This window comes from Bombina bombina, chromosome 3 (assembly GCF_027579735.1).
Source record: "Bombina bombina isolate aBomBom1 chromosome 3, aBomBom1.pri, whole genome shotgun sequence".
In the NCBI taxonomy this organism is placed as follows: Eukaryota; Metazoa; Chordata; class Amphibia; order Anura; family Bombinatoridae; genus Bombina; species Bombina bombina.
The window spans coordinates 220,489,953-220,507,776 of record NC_069501.1 but is presented as its reverse complement, the minus strand read 5'-3'; the positions used below and the strand labels follow the sequence as shown (position 1 = coordinate 220,507,776).

Here is a 17,824-nt window from a genome sequence, read left to right as displayed (position 1 = left end):
TTATCAGGTAAGCATAAATTGTGTTTTCTCTTGTAAGGTGTATCCAGTCCACGGATCATCCATTACTTGTGGGATACCAATACCAAAGCTAAAGTACACGGATAAAGGGAGGGACAAGGCAGGTACTTAAACGGAAGGTACCACTGCCTGTAAAACCTTTCTCCCAAAAATAGCCTCCGAATAAGCAAAAGTATCAAATTTGTAGAATTTTGTAAAAGTATGAAGCGAAGACCAAGTCGCCGCCTTGCAAATCTGTTCAACAGAAGCCTCATTTTTAAAGGCCCAAGTGGAAGCCACAGCTCTAGTAGAATGAGCTGTAATCCTTTCAGGAGGCAGCTGGCCAGCAGTCTCATAGGCTAAGCGGATTATGCTTCTTAGCCAAAAAGAAAGAGAGGTTGCCGAAGCCTTTTGACCTCTCCTCTGTCCAGAGTAGACAACAAACAAAGCAGATGTTTGACAAAAATCTTTAGTAGCTTGTAAGTAAAACTTTAAAGCACGAACCACGTCCAGATTGTGTAATAGACGTTCCTTCTTTGAAGAAGGATTAGGACACAAGGATGGAACAACAATCTCTTGATTGATATTCTTGTTAGATACCACCTTAGGTAAAAACCCAGGTTTGGTACGCAGGACTACCTTATCCGTATGGAAGATCAGATAAGGAGAATCACATTGTAAAGCAGATAACTCGGAGACTCTACGAGCCGAGGAAATAGCTAGCAAAAACAGAACTTTCCAAGATAAAAGTTTTATATCGATGGAATGAAGAGGTTCAAACAGAACTCCATGAAGAACCTTAAGAACCAAATTTAAGCTCCATGGGGGAGCAACAGGTTTAAACACAGGCTTGATTCTAACCAAAGCCTGACAAAATGCCTGAACGTCTGGAACATCTGCCAGACGCTTGTGCAAAAGAATAGACAGAGCAGAAATCTGTCCTTTTAAGGAACTAGCTGACAATCCTTTTTCCAAACCATCTTGGAGAAAAGATAATATCCTGGGAATCCTAACCCTTGGATTCACACCAATAAAGATATGTACGCCATATTTTATGGTAAATTTTCCTGGTGACAGGCTTTCGTGCTTGTATTAAGGTATCAATGACTGACTGGGAGAAGCCACGCTTTGATAAAATCAAGCGTTCAATCTCCAGGCAGTCTCAGAGAAATTAGATTTGGATGGTTGAAAGGACCCTAAAGTAGAAGGTCCTGTCTCAGAAGCAGAGTCCATGGTGGGAAGGATGACATGTCCACCAGATCTGCATACCAGGTCCTGCGTGGCCACGCAGGCGCTATCAAAATCACTGATGCTCTCTCCTGCTTGACCTTGGCAATCAGTCGAGGGAGCAGAGGAAACGGTGGAAACACATAAGCCAGGTTGAAAAACCAGGGTGCTGCTAGAGCATCTATTAGCGTCGCCTTGGGATCCCTGGACCTGGATCTGTAACAAGGAAGCTTGGCGTTCTAGCAAGACGCCATGAGATCCAGTTCTGGTTTGCCCCAACAATGAATCAATTGTGCAAACACCGCCGGATGGAGTTCCCACTCTCCCGGATGAAAAGTCTGACGACCTAAAAAATCCGCCTCCCAGTTCTCTACACCTGGGATATGGATAGCTGATAGGTGGCAAGAGTGAGTCTCTGCCCAGCAAATTATCTTTGAGACTTCTAACATCGCTAGGGAACTTCTTGTTCCCCCTTGATGGTTGATGTAAGCCACAGTCGTGATGTTGTCCGACTGAAATCTGATGTACCTCAGAGTTGCTAACTGAGGCCAAGCTTGAAGAGCATTGAATATTGCTCTTCCAGAATATTTATTGGAAGGAGTGTCTCCTCCTGAGTCCACGATCCCTGAGCCTTCAGGGAGTTCCAGACTGCACCCCAACCTAGAAGTCTGACATCTGTTGTTACAATTGTCCAATCTGGCCTGTGAAAGGTCATACCTTTGGACAGATGGACCCGAGATAGCCACCAGAGAAGAGAATCCCTGGTCTCTTGATCCAGATTTAGTAGAAGGGACAAATCTGTGTAATCCCCATTCCACTGACTGAGCATGCATAGTTGCAGCGGTCTGAGATGTAGGCGTGCAAATGGCACTATGTCCATTGCCGCTACCATTAAGCCGATTACTTCCATGCACTGAGCCACCGAAGGGCGCGGAATGGAATGAAGAACACGGCAGGAATTTAGAAGCTTTGATAACCTGGACTCCGTCAGGTAAATTTTCATTTCTACAGAATCTATCAGAGTCCCTAGGAAGGAAACTCTTGTGAGTGGGGATAGAGAACTTTTTTCCTCGTTCACTTTCCACCCATGCGATCTCAGAAATGACAGTACTACGTCCGTATGAGACTTGGCAATTTGGAAGTTTGACGCCTGTATCAGGATGTCTTCTAAATAAGGGGCCACTGCTATGCCCCGCGGCCTTAGGACCGCCAGAAGCGACCCTAGAACCTTCGTAAAGATTCTTGGGGCTGTAGCTAATCCAAAGGGAAGAGCTACAAACTGGTAATGCCTGTCTAGAAAGGCAAACCTGAGAAACCGATGATGATCTTTGTTATCGGAATGTGAAGATAAGCATCCTTTAAATCCACTGTAGTCATATATTGACCCTCCTGGATCATAGGTAGGATGGTACGAATAGTTTCCATCTTGAATGATGGAACTCTGAGGAATTTGTTTAAGATCTTTAGATCCAAAATTGGTCTGAAGGTTCCCTCTTTTTTGGGAACCACAAACAGATTTGAGTAAAAACCCTGTCCCTGTTCCTCCTTTGGAACTGGATGGATCACTCCCATAACTAGGAGGTCTCGTACACAGTGTAAGAATGCCTCTCTCTTTATCTGGTTTGCAGATAATTGTTAAAGGTAAAATCTCCCTTTTGGGGGGGAAGCTTTGAAGTCCAGAAGATATCCATGGGATATAATTTCCAACACCCAGGGATCCTGGACATCTCTTGCCCACGCCTAGGCGAAGAGCGAAAGTCTGCCCCCTACTAGATCCGTTACCGTATAGGGGGCCGTTCCTTCATGCTGTCTTAGAGGCAGCAGCAGGCTTTTTGGCCTGCTTACCTTTGTCCCAGGTCTGGTTTGGTCTCCAGACCGTCTTGGACTGAGCAAAAGTTCCCTCGTTTGCATTAGAGGAAGTTGATGTCGCACTTGCCTTGAAGTTTCGAAAGGCACGAAAATTAGACTGTTTGGCCCTTGATTTGGACCTGTCCTGAGGAAGGGCATGACCTTTTCCTCCAGTGATATCAGCAATAATCTCCTTCAAACCAGGCCCAAATAGGGTCTGCCCCTTGAAGGGAATGTTAAGCAGCTTAGATTTTGAAGTCACGTCAGCTGACCATGATTTAAGCCATAGCGCCCTGCGCGCCTGTATAGCAAAACCAGAATTCTTAGCCGTTAGTTTAGTCAAATGAACAATGGCATCAGAAAACAAAGGAATTGGCTAGCTTAAGTGCTCTAAGCTTGCCAAGTATGTCATCCAATGGAGTCGCTACCTGTAAAGCCTCTTCCAGAGACTCAAACCAGAACGCCGCCGCAGCAGCAGTGACAGGAGCAATGCATGCAAGGGGCTGTAGGATAAAACCTTATTGAATAAACATTTTCTTAAGGTAACCTTCTAATTTTTTATCCATTGGATCTAAAAAAGCACAACTGTCCTCGACAGGGATAGTAGTAGAAACTGCTCCCTCCACCTTAGGAACTGTCTGTCATAAGTCCCGTGTGGTGGCGTCTATTGGAAACATTTTTCTAAAAATAGGAGGGGAAGAGAACGTCACACCTGGTCTATCCCATTCCTTATTAATAATTTCTGTAAACCTTTTAGGTATTGGAAAAACATCAGTACACACCGGCACTGCATAGTATTTATCCAGTGTACACAATTTCTCTGGCACTGCAATTGTATCACAGTCATTCAGAGCAGCTAAAACCTCCCTGAGAAACACGCGGAGGTGTTCAAGCTTAAATTTAAATGTAGAAATATCAGAATCAGGTTGCATCATCTTTCCTGAGTCAGAAACATCACCCACAGACTGAAGCTCTCCTTCCTCAGCTTCTGCATATTGTGAGGCAGTATCAGACATGGTTCTTAAAGCGTCAGTATGCTCTGCATTTCGTCTAACCCCAGAGCTATCTCGCTTACCTCTAAATTCAGGTAGTCTGGCTAATACCGCTGACAGTGTATTATCCATGACTGCCGCCATGTCTTGTTAAGTAATCGCTATGGGCGCCCTAGATGTACTTGGCGCCATTTGAGCATGAGTCCCTTGAGCGGGAGTCAAAGGATCTGACACGTGGGGAGAGTTAGTCGGCATAACTTCCCCCTCGTCAGATTCCTCTGGTGATAAAAATTTTTTTTAAAGACAGAATATGATCTTTATTGCTTAAAGTGAAATCAGTACATTTGGTACACATTCTAAGAGGGGGTTCCACCATGGCTTTTAAACATAATGAACAAGGAGTTTTCTCTATGTCAGACATGTTTGTACAGACTAGCAATGAGACTAGCAAGCTTGGAAAACACTTTAAATCAAGTTAACAAGCAAATATAAAAAACGGTACTGTGCCTTTAAGAGAAACAAATTTTGTCAAAATTTGAAAAACAGTGAAAAAAGGCAGTAAATCAAACAACTTATTACATACACTGTAAAAATTTTAACAGAGCATTGCACCCACTTGCAAATGGATTAACCCCTTAATTCAAAAAACGGATCAAAAAAACGATAGACGTTTTTTAACAGACACAACAAACTGCCACAGCCTGCTGTGGCCCTACCTTCCCCAATAAACGACTTTGGAAAGCCTTTGAGCCCGTTAGAGATGTCCTATAGCATACAGGGGACTCCTGAGGGAAGCTGGATGTCACAGTTTGTAATTTTAACTGCACCAACTGTAACTTTTATACTACAACAGTGGAAAGCCTCAGGAAACTGTTTCTAGGCAAAATTTAAGCCAGCCATGTGGAAAAAACTAGGCCCCAATAAAGTTTTATCACCAAAGCATATATAAAAACGATTAAACATGCCAGCAAACGTTTTATATTGCAATTTTATAAGGGTATTACCCCTGAGAGTAAGCAAGATACCAGTCGCTATTAAATCACTGTATTCAGGCTTAACTTACATTAATCCGGTATCAGCAGCATTTTCTAGCATTTTCCATTTCTAGAAAAAATTGTAACTGCACATACCTCATAGCAGAGTAAACTGCACGCCATTCTCCCGCTGAAGTTACCTCTCTCCTCAGACATATGTGAGAACAGCAATGGATCTTAGTTACAACCTGCTAAGATCATAGAAAACTCAGGCAGATTCTTCTTCTATTTACTGCCTGGGATAAAATAGTACAACTCCGGTACCATTTAAAATAACAAACTTTTGATTGAAGATAAAAAACTAACTATATTTCACCACTCTCTCTTACTACCTCCATGCATGTTGAGAGTTGCAAGAGAATGACTGGATATGGCAGTTAGGGGAGGAGCTATATAACAGCTCTGCTGTGGGTGTCCTCTTGCAACTTCCTGTTGGGAATGAGAATATCCCACAAGTAATGGATGATCCGTGGACTGGATACACCTTAAAAGAGAAATTATCCGTAAAAACCAGTTGGTCTTGTCTGGGATCCGAACCCGGGACCTCACGTACCCTAAGCTAGAATCATGCTCAGGAAATGGAGGAAGAGGTACGAACTATCAGAGAGACTAGATCGGTTTAAAAGGGGAAGGTACACTCAACCAAGAGAGACCCTCGACTAACAACTATCAGAATAGTATGCAACATGAAAATTAAACCTTCCTGGTGGACACAAACTCATGACGTCCTGCATGCCAAACAGGGCAAACGCCATTGAACTCAGAGAGTAGAGGAGGAAAACGGAGCCAACAGGATAGATGCAGTATACCAGATTCCTTCAAATGGAAGGAATCGAAGACTCAACAGCTTGCTGGCATCCATGCAAGGCATAAATAGTTGCAACTGGTCTTCAAACTGCAAATCCATTTGCTAGGCAGCTAAGGTACCATCGGCCAGTACAGCCAGCTCAGTAGAGAAAGTCCAATTTCTCCAGAAGAAAATAAAAGAAGCCGCCAGGATCAGGAAAACCAACTTGTTATTCTACAGACCGGATCCAAAGTCTATGAGATCTGGAAAACAGAGTAACCAAAATGCCCAGTCAAAGACTGGACACCCGGAACCCGGAGCCTGATCAACAAAATTACTCCCTCTGAAGATGACCTTGCACCAATGTTTATGCAATCCCAGCCATGCCCCCACCAGGTCTTAAACCCTAATCTCCCAAGTAAGTATCCCAGGGACTGAGCACTCATCCCCAACGGGCCTCTCTGATCCACACCCACCAAGAAGATGAAGGCAGGACCCCAAAAGAGATCAGAACTTAAACTAGTAGTAATGAGAGATGAGAACATGATAGTCTCTATAATATCCACTCTGAATCAACCTCCGGGAGCCCCTACGGCTCAAGGAATTGAAGAATGAACGAGCATCCTTAAACTCCTAGCAGGCGACGGAACCAAGCTGAATCGCCCAAGCAGGGGCAACCGTACATACATATGAAAAAGAGACAACATAAATCCCCCAGATCCCAAAAATGATAGAATCAGAAGAGAATATCGCAAGAAAAAACGGACCCTAAGGTCCGGATTTCCTTAATCAGACGACAGGAAGACTGATCCCAAAGAAAGAGGAAACGAAATACAAAACCAATCTCGACCATAAGGAAGAGGAACTGTTGAAAGAGATTGGAACTAATCCGGACAATGCAAACCGGCATGAAGTACCCTAGAGGAGAAGTAAGCACCCCCTAAACCAGGTACGGAAGATCTCTATGGAGTCTTCTGAACCCCCTCCCCTAACGAGGGGAGAACCAAAGGACCTCAGGAACCCTCAAGTATACTGTCATAGCAGTAACCATAATCCCAGCTATCCCTGCTAACTATGCAGGGACAGGACACTTAGGACTGAGTACAGCAAACATCGGACGACCCACCCAGATGAATTAACTAGGACCAGCCTGACATCCAGGATAGAAGGATCTTCATAGCAAACTCAGTACCCAAACTGTACCAGCTGGTTGTCAAAGGCACAACTTGTCTGATATGGGCCCCAAGGAAACAGAGATAACTAGAACCCAACCAGGACCAGCATGATATACAGGGCATGACAGAACTGTTCAAGACCACTGAAAAGTCTAAGCCCTAGCAGGGCTAGACCCAATAAACAGACAAACAGACATTTAGGTTCTGAGACCTAAGCCATGTCCCAACTTTGTGGAGGTTTTTTTTTATTTTAACTTCCGAAGTTAAAGTATAGCTATCGCGACCCAAAATCGCCAGTATCAAATCCCAAAGGGAAAAACTACAACAGTCTTGAGCTCACAAAAAGAAATAAAATACATCCTAACCGGATAAAATTAAATGTAGCAGGCACCCGCAGGTGAACGCCCAGGAAGAACGGACACACTGACGGGATCAGCCAGTCAGAGACCCAATTCCTCCAAAAGCTCAGAACTGGGATTGAGATACACAAAAAAAAAAAGAAGGAGACGACAAGGAGAATGATCTTCATCCCTCCACTCGTCTAACACTGCTTGCCACCTGGAGCAGAAGACTGAGGAACCAACGACTCGTCAGAATTGGACTCCTCTAAATTGGACTACTTAAAACTCCACTCCCATTTCAAAGAGTACTACCCTCCCTAAGAGACTATCTTGAATCTTCTGACACTTTTCTGACAACCTCATTTGATGAAAGGCAAAGAATGACTGGGGGATGAGAGAAGTTGGGGAGGTATTTAAGCCTTTGGCTGGGGTGTCTTTGCCTCCTCCTGGTGGCTAGGTTCTGTATTTCCCAAAAGTAATGAATGCAGCTGTGGACTCTCCCCGTTTAAGAAGAAACCCCCCGTATGTTGAAACATCTTCCTCAGAAAAGTTTCCATTTTCTTATCCATAGGCTCGCTAAAAGAAGAACTATCCTCCAGAAGGATAGCAGTATGCATAGCCAGCATAGAAATAGCGCCATCCACCTTAGGGATGGAGCACCACAAATCTAATTGAGAGTCAGGGACCGGAAATAAAAATTTTTTTAAAGCAGACGAAGGGGAAAAAGAATATCATAATTTTTCCCATTCATTACTAATAATGTTTGCCATCTTAATTGGCACAGGGAAAGTCAGAGGGACCTTCCTGTCTTCATAAACTCTGTCTAATTTAGGTATCTTAGGGAGTTTAGCCTCTGGAACCTCTAGCGTAGACAGAACCTTCTTTAATAAAAAACGCAGATACTTAATTTTAAATCTAAAAAGGAGGGTTCCTCCACTGAAGGAGGTTTAGAAATTGAAGTCTCCGACTCAGAAAGTTCACCCTCTGAAGCTACAGAGGTTAACTCATCCTCGGATAGCTGGGACATAGTAGCTAAATCCGACTAATATTTAGATGACTAGGTCAGAAAAAGTATGTTAAACCTTTCTCTTACGTTTGCTAGAGGGAGGTAAGGCACTCAGGGCCGCAGACACTGCCGATTGTAACTGCGCGTTAAAGACAGCAGGAAAAAAGCCCCCTTCTGAAGGAGGATTAGTTTGGCCACGGGGAACTGCATGTGGAGCGGGTAGTGTAGAAAGGGTAGTAATCTCTCGGGACACAGATTCCTGAGAGGTAGACCGTTTAGAAGGGCTAATAGCACTATGAGTATTAGCAGGCTTGTCTCCCTTCTTAGACTTTAGAACAGTGTAAAGGCAAATGGAACAAAATTGAGCAGGTGGGCAAACCACGGCCTCCTCACAATATAAACAGGATTTATTAATCAGTACAGAAGGAGCGGAAGCTTCTAATGTAGTATCAGAGTCCTCCATAGCTAAGATATATTCACAGAAGGACAGACAAAAAAGAACGCTTTTATTTAAAAAAAACTGCACCTTTATAATCCCAATGGCTGGGGCACTCACCACCTCCTAAACCAAGACAGCCAACGGTGAAATGCTCTCCTTAGGAGTGATGTACGCAGCAGGATCGTAGGAAAATAAAAAGACTGCACCTGGTCACGTGGTGTGTAGGATAGGACTTCCCCTGCTATGAAAAAGGCGCTAAGCTATTATGAGCTGCGCAACACTCAAAAACAAAAGTGAAACCTGTTTGTTCCAAGCCAAAAGCACACAGTCTATGAGCCCAAAAAAAACCCAACTTATTGCTCAGGAGCTGTTAGGCGACAGTCTGGATGGGTTCGTACAAAAACTCTCCCTGCATCTCCAGACTCTAACTTTCATTAATACTCTCACTGAGAGGTTGACCTGATTACTTAAAACACCAGTCCTTTCTTGAAGGGAACATACCCATTACAGGACTATCCAAATCTTCTGACATTTCTCTGACACCTCCTATGGTGACGAAAGGCAAAGAATGACTGGGGGGGGGAGTGGGAGGGATATTTAACCCTTTGGCTGGGGTGTCTTTGCCTCCTCTTGGTGGCCAGGTGTTGTTTTTCCCAACAGTAAGGAATGAAGTTGTGGACTCTCACTGCCTTATGGAAGGAAACAAAAAAACACAAAAACAATACCATCATGTCCTTTGTAAGAAATCTGCAGGAAACTAAATTGGTACAGATATCTTGCTTTTAATCTAGTCATTTATCTAAAACAATTCAAATGAACGTGGACTGCAGAGATGTTATTTAATGCCTTAGCAACCTTGCACATTAACAATATTAAGAGGAAGCAGGAAGCAATAGGAGGTATGTGGTGCAATCACTGTAAACAGCATGCAAATGTTGTCTGATGCCAATAAACAAAATGTAATGTGCTTTTTTTTTTTATATAATTATTTATTAAAAGACAGGATAAGTTTAAAAGATATATTTCTCTTTAAAATATTTTTACTGGAATACTGAGAGCAGAAAAGCAAATGCTGTCTCAGGCATCACTAACACCATTTAGTGGCTTTCAACAACAATTGATTACAATGGTCTGGAAGCCATTACAGGTAAACTATAACAACCAGTGGTGTGTTGGGTTAATAATAGGATCACCAGATTGTAAAGATACAACTACTTAGGGGATCCAATAGAATCAAATCACAGAATACAAAAACCCACTGTTTACAACTGCAAGGATATGCTTGATAAAGGCTGTATTAATCAGCTGAAACGCGTTACCTACTCCTTGCTACACTAAACATTTTCATAGTCCACTTTCGAAGTGGACCGCCAAGACTACATCAAACCACGGACCAACAAATACGCTTGAAAGATATTCTGAAGCGTTCAAGAACAACCTTCAAAGCACCTAGTCCTCCTTTTAAAGGACCGCCAAGAACAACTGAAATACCTTACCTAAAATTGGGCCTAAAGAAACCTGTGGACACCTGCAGATCGGATACTCTGAAACAAATAGAGTACGGATCTAAACAGAACACATTCGCAACAATTCAAGAGGTTTTGAAAACCTGAAGCGGGCAAAAAGACCAGCCATCTGACGAAAGGATTAACGGTTAAAGCACACTACCACATTACCCCAGCATCTACTCCTTCAAGTGTGTGTAATCACGGAGACAAACCAACGCGACATACTGAAACCACTACGACACCGGCAGCGGCTATCCCGGCTTCCGATCCACATTTATCACAGTAAAGATTGAATTGGGTACAAAAAGAAACTAGACCAGAAACAAAGTATCCCAAAAGAAACAACGGGTAAGATTTATTATACCTACACCAACTAAGGAAGTTAATGTGAAGGGCAGATAACCAAAACTACTTAACAGTGACTTATAATCGCAACATATATAGCAATTAGACAAAAACGTGTTGCAACACGCCCACACATACTATCCCCACGGAGGACTTAACAACAGCGCTTTTAACAAAAAGCAATTAACAATTACTCTAACGATCACGGCAGAAAGACTTTATCTTTCATAACTTATTATACGATTTTTACTGTATCACTTTATTTTTGTTTCACTTTTATTATTTGTTACTAATGTTGATACCATTGACGCTATTTTAATTATGTATGTTCAGCTTTAAACAAACGAATATGGTAAATATGGTAATTAAGAATTAATATTGCGAATATTCTTTGTGGATACCATATTTCTTCACAAGTCCACTATATCAAATCCATAAAAAATATCTGCAATTAAACCAAAATTCAAAAATTCAAATATACAGATATGTTTGTATAATACACTAAGTAACAGGGATTGGAAAACATATTATATCATTTTATTCACACTGTATGGTTGGCCAACCAGTTAAATTTGTTTTAAGAATCCATTTCTATTGTTTTAAATTTTATTGTATGCATTTATAATTCTAAAAATAAATAGATCTCATTGAATCTAACTACATAGTAAGACTATCTTTCCTTAATGGGTAATTAAGCACAAGCGCTTAAAGGGACATGACACCCACATTTTTTCTTTCATGATTTAGAAACAGAATGCAATTTTAAACATCTTTCTAATTTACTTCTATTATCTAATTTGTTTTATTCTCTTGATATTCTTTGCTTAAAAGCATATCTAGATCTGCTCAGTAGCTGCTGATTGGTTGCTGCACATAGAAGGCTCATGTGATTGGCTCACCCATGTGCATTGCTTTTTCTTCTAATAAGGATATCTAAAAAATGAAGCAAAATAAATAATAGAAGTAAATTGTAATGTGGTTTAAATTTGTATGTTCTATCTGAATCATGAAAGAAAGATTTTGGGTTTAGTGGCCCTTTAAGAGTCTCATCCAATCCAGATTAAACCATAACAACCACATATTCCAGGTTTAAAAAGGAGACCATTACAAACAAGAGACCATAAACAGGAAATAAAATAAAAAAGCTACAAACTTTACATGGTGTCAGTTATCCTTGTTCCTAGGCATAAAAGTAACATTCAACAACAAAGATGAAAAACCATAAGAACATAGGCTTCATAGTGGATGCTTCATTTTTTCACTATTAGGTCTTTGGCATTGGAAGGTATTAGTGCCCCTTTACTTTTGGCTGTGCCCCCCCCATATTTGGTTCCTGGTTACAACTAAGTAATAACGACTATGCAAAATATTACCACAAATATTTACCTTGCTAAGATCTTTGGCAGTTACTCCATCATCATCACGGCAAGGTAGCTTGTGGACAAATGAAAGCATCTGATACTTGGCACGAATGAACTCAGACTTTGTGGGGCTACAAAGGGGAAAACAAAATGTTCATAAGAAAATTCTCCTCAGGTGATAGGGTTCTTATGTCATTCTTAAACATCAGTGCTAGTACTCACTGTAATTTGTCCTGAGGATTGGCTTTACGCCTCCCACTTTGCACTTGAGCTGGGTCAAGAAGAGAGTGTTCCCAGATTGAGTTTGCTCCGTTACTGGCTAGTAAATGCACCATCTGTGTGGGCAGAAACAAAAATTAAAGTAAAATATTAGTATATAAAGCAAAGAATGGACATTTGTTAAAATACTTACCTTCTCTTCATGAAGCCGACCAGCAATTCCCCCGCCTGCCACTCGTCTTTTCTTACGTCTGAAATGAAGAATCTGGCTTACTCCAATCACAGCTTCCGCCCAAAGCAAACATTGCCTGAGGCCATGCTGTGATTGGAGGAAGCCGGATTCTTCATTTCTGACCTATGAAGAGACGAGCGGCAGGAAGGGGAATCGCTGGTCCAGCTTCATAAAGAAAAGGTAAGTATTTTAACAAAACGGCTGAAATGTAACCTATAGGATTTTTAAGAACGGGGCACACATTCCTCAAAGTTTGCATTCCCTTTAAGTGTAATATCCCTTTAAAGGGACATAATACTATGTGTGTAAAATGTACTTAGTGTTTAAAAGATATTCCCCACCTCTCTCTAATCATGGGTGTTGGCAAGTTAAAATTTGCCTTTTATTGCATACCAGTGATGATGTAGTTGCACATGTGCAGTAACTGTCCTTCAGATACCTCCAGTGTAACCTAAGTTCTAAAATGGTGGCACCCATAATTAGATGGAGACGCATTCAATGTTTTTAGTGTTTAAAGGGATAGTAAACCCAAACAATTTCTTTCATGATTCAGATAGAGCATGCAATTTTAAGCAACTTTCCAATTTACTCCTATTATCAATTTTTCTTCATTCTCTTGGTATTTTTATTTGAAAAATTAGGAATGTAAGCTAAGGAGCCAGCCCTTTTTTGGTTCAGCACCCTGGCTAGCGCTTACTGATTAGTGGCTACATTTAGCCACCAATAAGGAAGTGCTACTCAGGTTCTGAACAAAAAATGTGCCAGCTCTTAAGCTTACATTCCTGCTTTTCAAATAAAGATACCAAGAGAACGAAGAAAATTTGATAATAGGAGTAAATTAGAAAGTTGCTTAAAATTGTATGCTCTATCTGAATCATGAAAGTTTAATTTTGACTTTAGTGTCCCTTTGACGTTATATTTAATCAGTTTGCACGGGTTAAACACAGTATGCAAGGAACAGTACAATAACAAAATGCTTTAACACGTCAGAGCATTTTCACTTTTATATCCCTTTAAGTATTACCAGTGATGAATTATTATTAGTAATAAATTGAAGTAATCCCTTTTCAAAGTCAAAATAATTATATTGAAGTGTTTCTACTTTTTACTGATATAAAATACTGGAAGAGATCAGAGAGAAACTCTTCTTGGAATTATGGAAAATGGATTCAAATTAACCTAAAAGTTCAAACTACAGAAATGTTCTCCTGCTGCTTTAGCAGTCGGACGTTTCACAACAGATGAAACAGTAATTTGAAAAACAATAGAGAACAGCTAGAAGTGCACACAATTAGACTACTACTGATGTTGTATTGTACTTAGAAAATATATCTAATAAGCCAAAACAGAGTCAAGTAGTTTGCACTCACATTTAAATGCCTCAATAAATATAATCATAGTATTTAACATCGCAGGAGGGGACATCTGTGTATCAACCCCAACACGTAGCTAGCATTCTCCATAGGACTAATAATCCCACATGCTAAGCAGTGTTCTACAGTCCCAATAAATGAGAGATACAGAAGGTGGCACTGCATACTGCAAGAAGAAAAGGACTCCATTTTTTTCCTTTCATAATTCAGGTAGAGCATGTCATTTTAAATAGCATTCTAATTTAGTTCTATTCTCAAATGTGCTTCCTTTTCTTGGTATCTCTTGATGAAGAAGCAACAAATTACTACTGGGAGCTAGCTGAACACATTGGGAGTGCTAATGACAAGAGGCATATAGGCACATTCAGCAATCAGCAGCAGTAGTACGTTTATGCTACTCAGATTACTGGAATGTTGTTTAAAATTGCATGTTCAATCTTCAAACAGCGTTAATGGATTAAAAAAAGTCAAATCTGAAATGTGCCTGAATGCATTTAAATTTTCAATAGAAGCATTTTTGCAATATATGCCATTAACAAAAACATCATTTATGCTTACCTGATAAATTAATTTCTTTCAAAGTAGTGAGAGTCCACAATCAATTTCTCCTAGGAATTACCTTTCCTGACCACTAGGAGGAGACAAATATTCCCAAACTCCAAGAGCCATATAAAACCCCTCCCACCTCAATGTTAACTACTTTGATGTACTGCCAAGCAAAAAGAGGTAGAAAAAGGAAAAGAGAGAGCAGGGGAAAAAGGAGGAGCAAAGAATATAAAATACCACAAAAAAAAGAGGGTGGGGTCTCATGAACGCTCACCACCATGAAATAAATTAATTTATCAGGTAAACATAAATTATGTTTTCTTTCATACAGGTGGTGAGAGTATACAATCCATTACTCCTGGGAAACGAATACTCTAGCAGTGAAGTCTATGAGTAATGAAGGCGAGACTAGCATGATACATCATAAAATGTTTCTTTTTTTTCCCCAACATTATTTTTCAAAATACTAGAAAGTGTCTTTTTGTCAATTCTTTTTTCCCCCAATATTAAAAAGAATAATGGTCTTTTTTTCAACTCTATTTTTCAGAATACTAGAAAGAGTTATGAGCTTTTTTTTCATGCAAAGAACAAAAAGAAACAAAAGAAGAGCCCCACATCAACAAGAAACAATAGCCTGAAGCAAAAAATTAAAAAACAGAATTTATGCTTACCTGATAAATTACTTTCTCCAACGGTGTGTCCGGTCCACGGCGTCATCCATTACTTGTGGGAATATTCTCTTCCCCAACAGGAAATGGCAAAGAGCACAGCAAAAGCTGCCCATATAGCCCCTCCTCAGGCTCCGCCCCCCAGTCATTCGACCGACGGTTAGGAGAAAAAAAGGAGAAACTATAGGGTGCCGTGGTGACTGTAGTGTATAGAGAAAGAAATTTCTCAAACCTGATTAAAAAAACCAGGGCGGGCCGTGGACCGGACACACCGTTAGAGAAAGTAATTTATCAGGTAAGCATAAATTCTGTTTTCTCCAACATTGGTGTGTCCGGTCCACGGCGTCATCCATTACTTGTGGGAACCAATACCAAAGCTTTAGGACACGGATGAAGGGAGGGAGCAAATCAGGTTACCTAAACAGAAGGCACCACGGCTTGCAAAACCTTTCTCCCAAAAATAGCCTCTGAAGAAGCATAAGTATCAAATTTGTAGAATTTGGCAAAAGTGTGCAGAGAAGACCAAGTCGCTGCCTTACATATCTGATCAACAGAAGCCTCGTTCTTGAAGGCCCATGTGGAAGCCACAGTCCTAGTAGAGTGAGCTGTAATTCGTTCAGGAGGCTGCCGTCCGGCAGTCTCATAAGCCAATTAGATGATGCTTTTCAGCCAGAAAGAAAGAGGTAGCAGTAGCTTTTTGTCCTCTCCTCTTACCAGAGTAAACGACAAACAAAGATGAAGTTTGTCTGAAATCCTTTGTTGCGTCTAAATAGAACTTTAAAGGGACACTGTACCCAAAATTTTTCTTTTGTGATTCAGATAGATCATGACATTTTAAGCAACTTTCTAATTTACTCCTATTATCAAATTGTCTTCATTCTCTTGGAATCTTTATTTGAAATGCAAGAAAGTAAGTTTAGATGCCGGCCCATTTTTGGTGATCAACCTGGGTTGTTCTTGCTGATTGGTGGATAAACTCATCCACCAATAAAAAAGTGCTGTCCAGAGTTCTGAATTAAAAAAAAAGCTTAGATGTCTTCTTTTTAAAATAAAGATAGCAAGAGAATGAAGAAAAATTGATAATAGGAATAAATTAGAAAGTGGCTTAAAATTGCATGCTCTATCTGAATCACGAAAGAAAAAATTTGGGTTCAGTGTCCCTTTAAAGCACGGACCACATCTAAATTGTGTAACAAACGTTCCTTCTTTGAAACTGGATTCGGACACAGAGAAGGAACAACTATTTCCTGGTAAATATTCTTGTTGGAAACTACTTTTGGAAGAAAACCAGGTTTAGTACGCAAAACAACCTTATCTGAATGGAACACCAGATAGGGTGGATCACACTGCAAAGCAGATAATTCAGAAACTCTTCTAGCAGAAGAAATAGCAACCAAAACAGAACTTTCCAAGATAGTAACTTGATATCTATGGAATGTAAAGGTTCAAACGGAACCCCTTGAAGAACTGAAAGAACTAAATTTAGACTCCAAGGAGGAGTCATGGGTCTATAAACAGGCTTGATTCTGACCAAAGCCTGTACAAAAGCTTGTACATCTGGCACAGCTGCCAGTCGTTTGTGTAACAAAACCGATAAAGCAGAAATCTGTCCTTTTAGAGAACTCACTGACAACCCTTTATCCAAACCCACTTGGAGAAAGGAGAGAATCTTAGGAATTTTAATCTTACTCCAGGAGAATCCCTTGGATTCACACCAACAGATATATTTTTTTCCATATTTTAAGGTAAATCTTTCTAGTCACAGGTTTTCTGGCTTGAACCAGAGTATCTATCACTGAATTTAAAAACCCACGCTTGGATAAAATCAAGCGTTCAATTTCCAAACAGTCAGCTGCAGAGAAACTAGATTTGGATGTTCGAATGGACCTTGTACTAGAAGATCCTGTCTCAAAGGTAGCTTCCATGGTGGAGCCGATGACATATTCACCAGGTCTGCATACCAAGTCCTGCGTGGCCACGCAGGAGCTATCAGAATCACTGAGGCCTTCTCCTGTTTGATCCTGGCTACGAGCCTGGGAAGGAGAGGAAACGGTGGAAACACATAAGCTAGGTTGAACGACCAAGGCGCCACTAATGCATCCACTAGAGTCGCCTTGGGATCCCTGGATCTGGACCCGTAGCAAGGAACCTTGAAGTTCTGACGAGACGCCATCAGATCCATGTCTGGAATGCCCCATAATTGGGTTAACTGGGCAAAGACCTCCGGGTGGAGTTCCCACTCCCCCGGATGGAAAGTCTGACGACTCAGATAATCCGCCTCCCAGTTGTCTACTCCTGGGATGTGAATTGCAGATAGATGGCAGGAGTGATCCTCCGCCCATTTGATGATCTTGGATACCTCTCTCATCGCCAAGGAACTCTTTGTTCCTCCCTGATGGTTGATGTAAGCTACAGTCGTCATGTTGTCTGACTGGAATCTTATGAATCCGGCCTTCGCTAGTTGAGGCCAAGCCCGGAGAGCATTGAATATTGCTCTCAGTTCCAGGATGTTTATCGGAAGAAGAGACTCTTCCCGAGACCATAGACCCTGAGCTTTCAGGGAATCGGAGACCGCGCCCCAGCCTAATAGACTGGCGTGGGTCGTGACAATGACCCACTCTGGTCTGCGGAAACTCATTCCCTGAGACAGGTGATCCTGAGTCAACCACCAACGGAATGAGTCTCTGGTTATCTGGTCTACTTGAATCTGAGGAGACAAGTCTGCA

At 41.2% G+C, this 17,824-nt stretch overlaps 1 protein-coding gene across 4 annotated transcripts in view; it reads right to left on the bottom strand.

The window, feature by feature from the left end:
* Window positions 1–17,824, bottom strand: part of GIT1 (GIT ArfGAP 1) — a 556,552-nt gene that overhangs the window by 287,813 nt on the left and 250,915 nt on the right. For all 4 annotated transcript variants that reach the window (XM_053706153.1, XM_053706156.1, XM_053706157.1 and 1 more), the window contains exons 3-4: window positions 12,283–12,395; window positions 12,086–12,191 (exon numbers count right to left, since the gene is read on the bottom strand). In XM_053706153.1, the coding sequence (XP_053562128.1) occupies window positions 12,086–12,191; window positions 12,283–12,395 (219 nt within the window). The remainder of the gene's footprint in view (window positions 1–12,085; window positions 12,192–12,282; window positions 12,396–17,824) is intronic.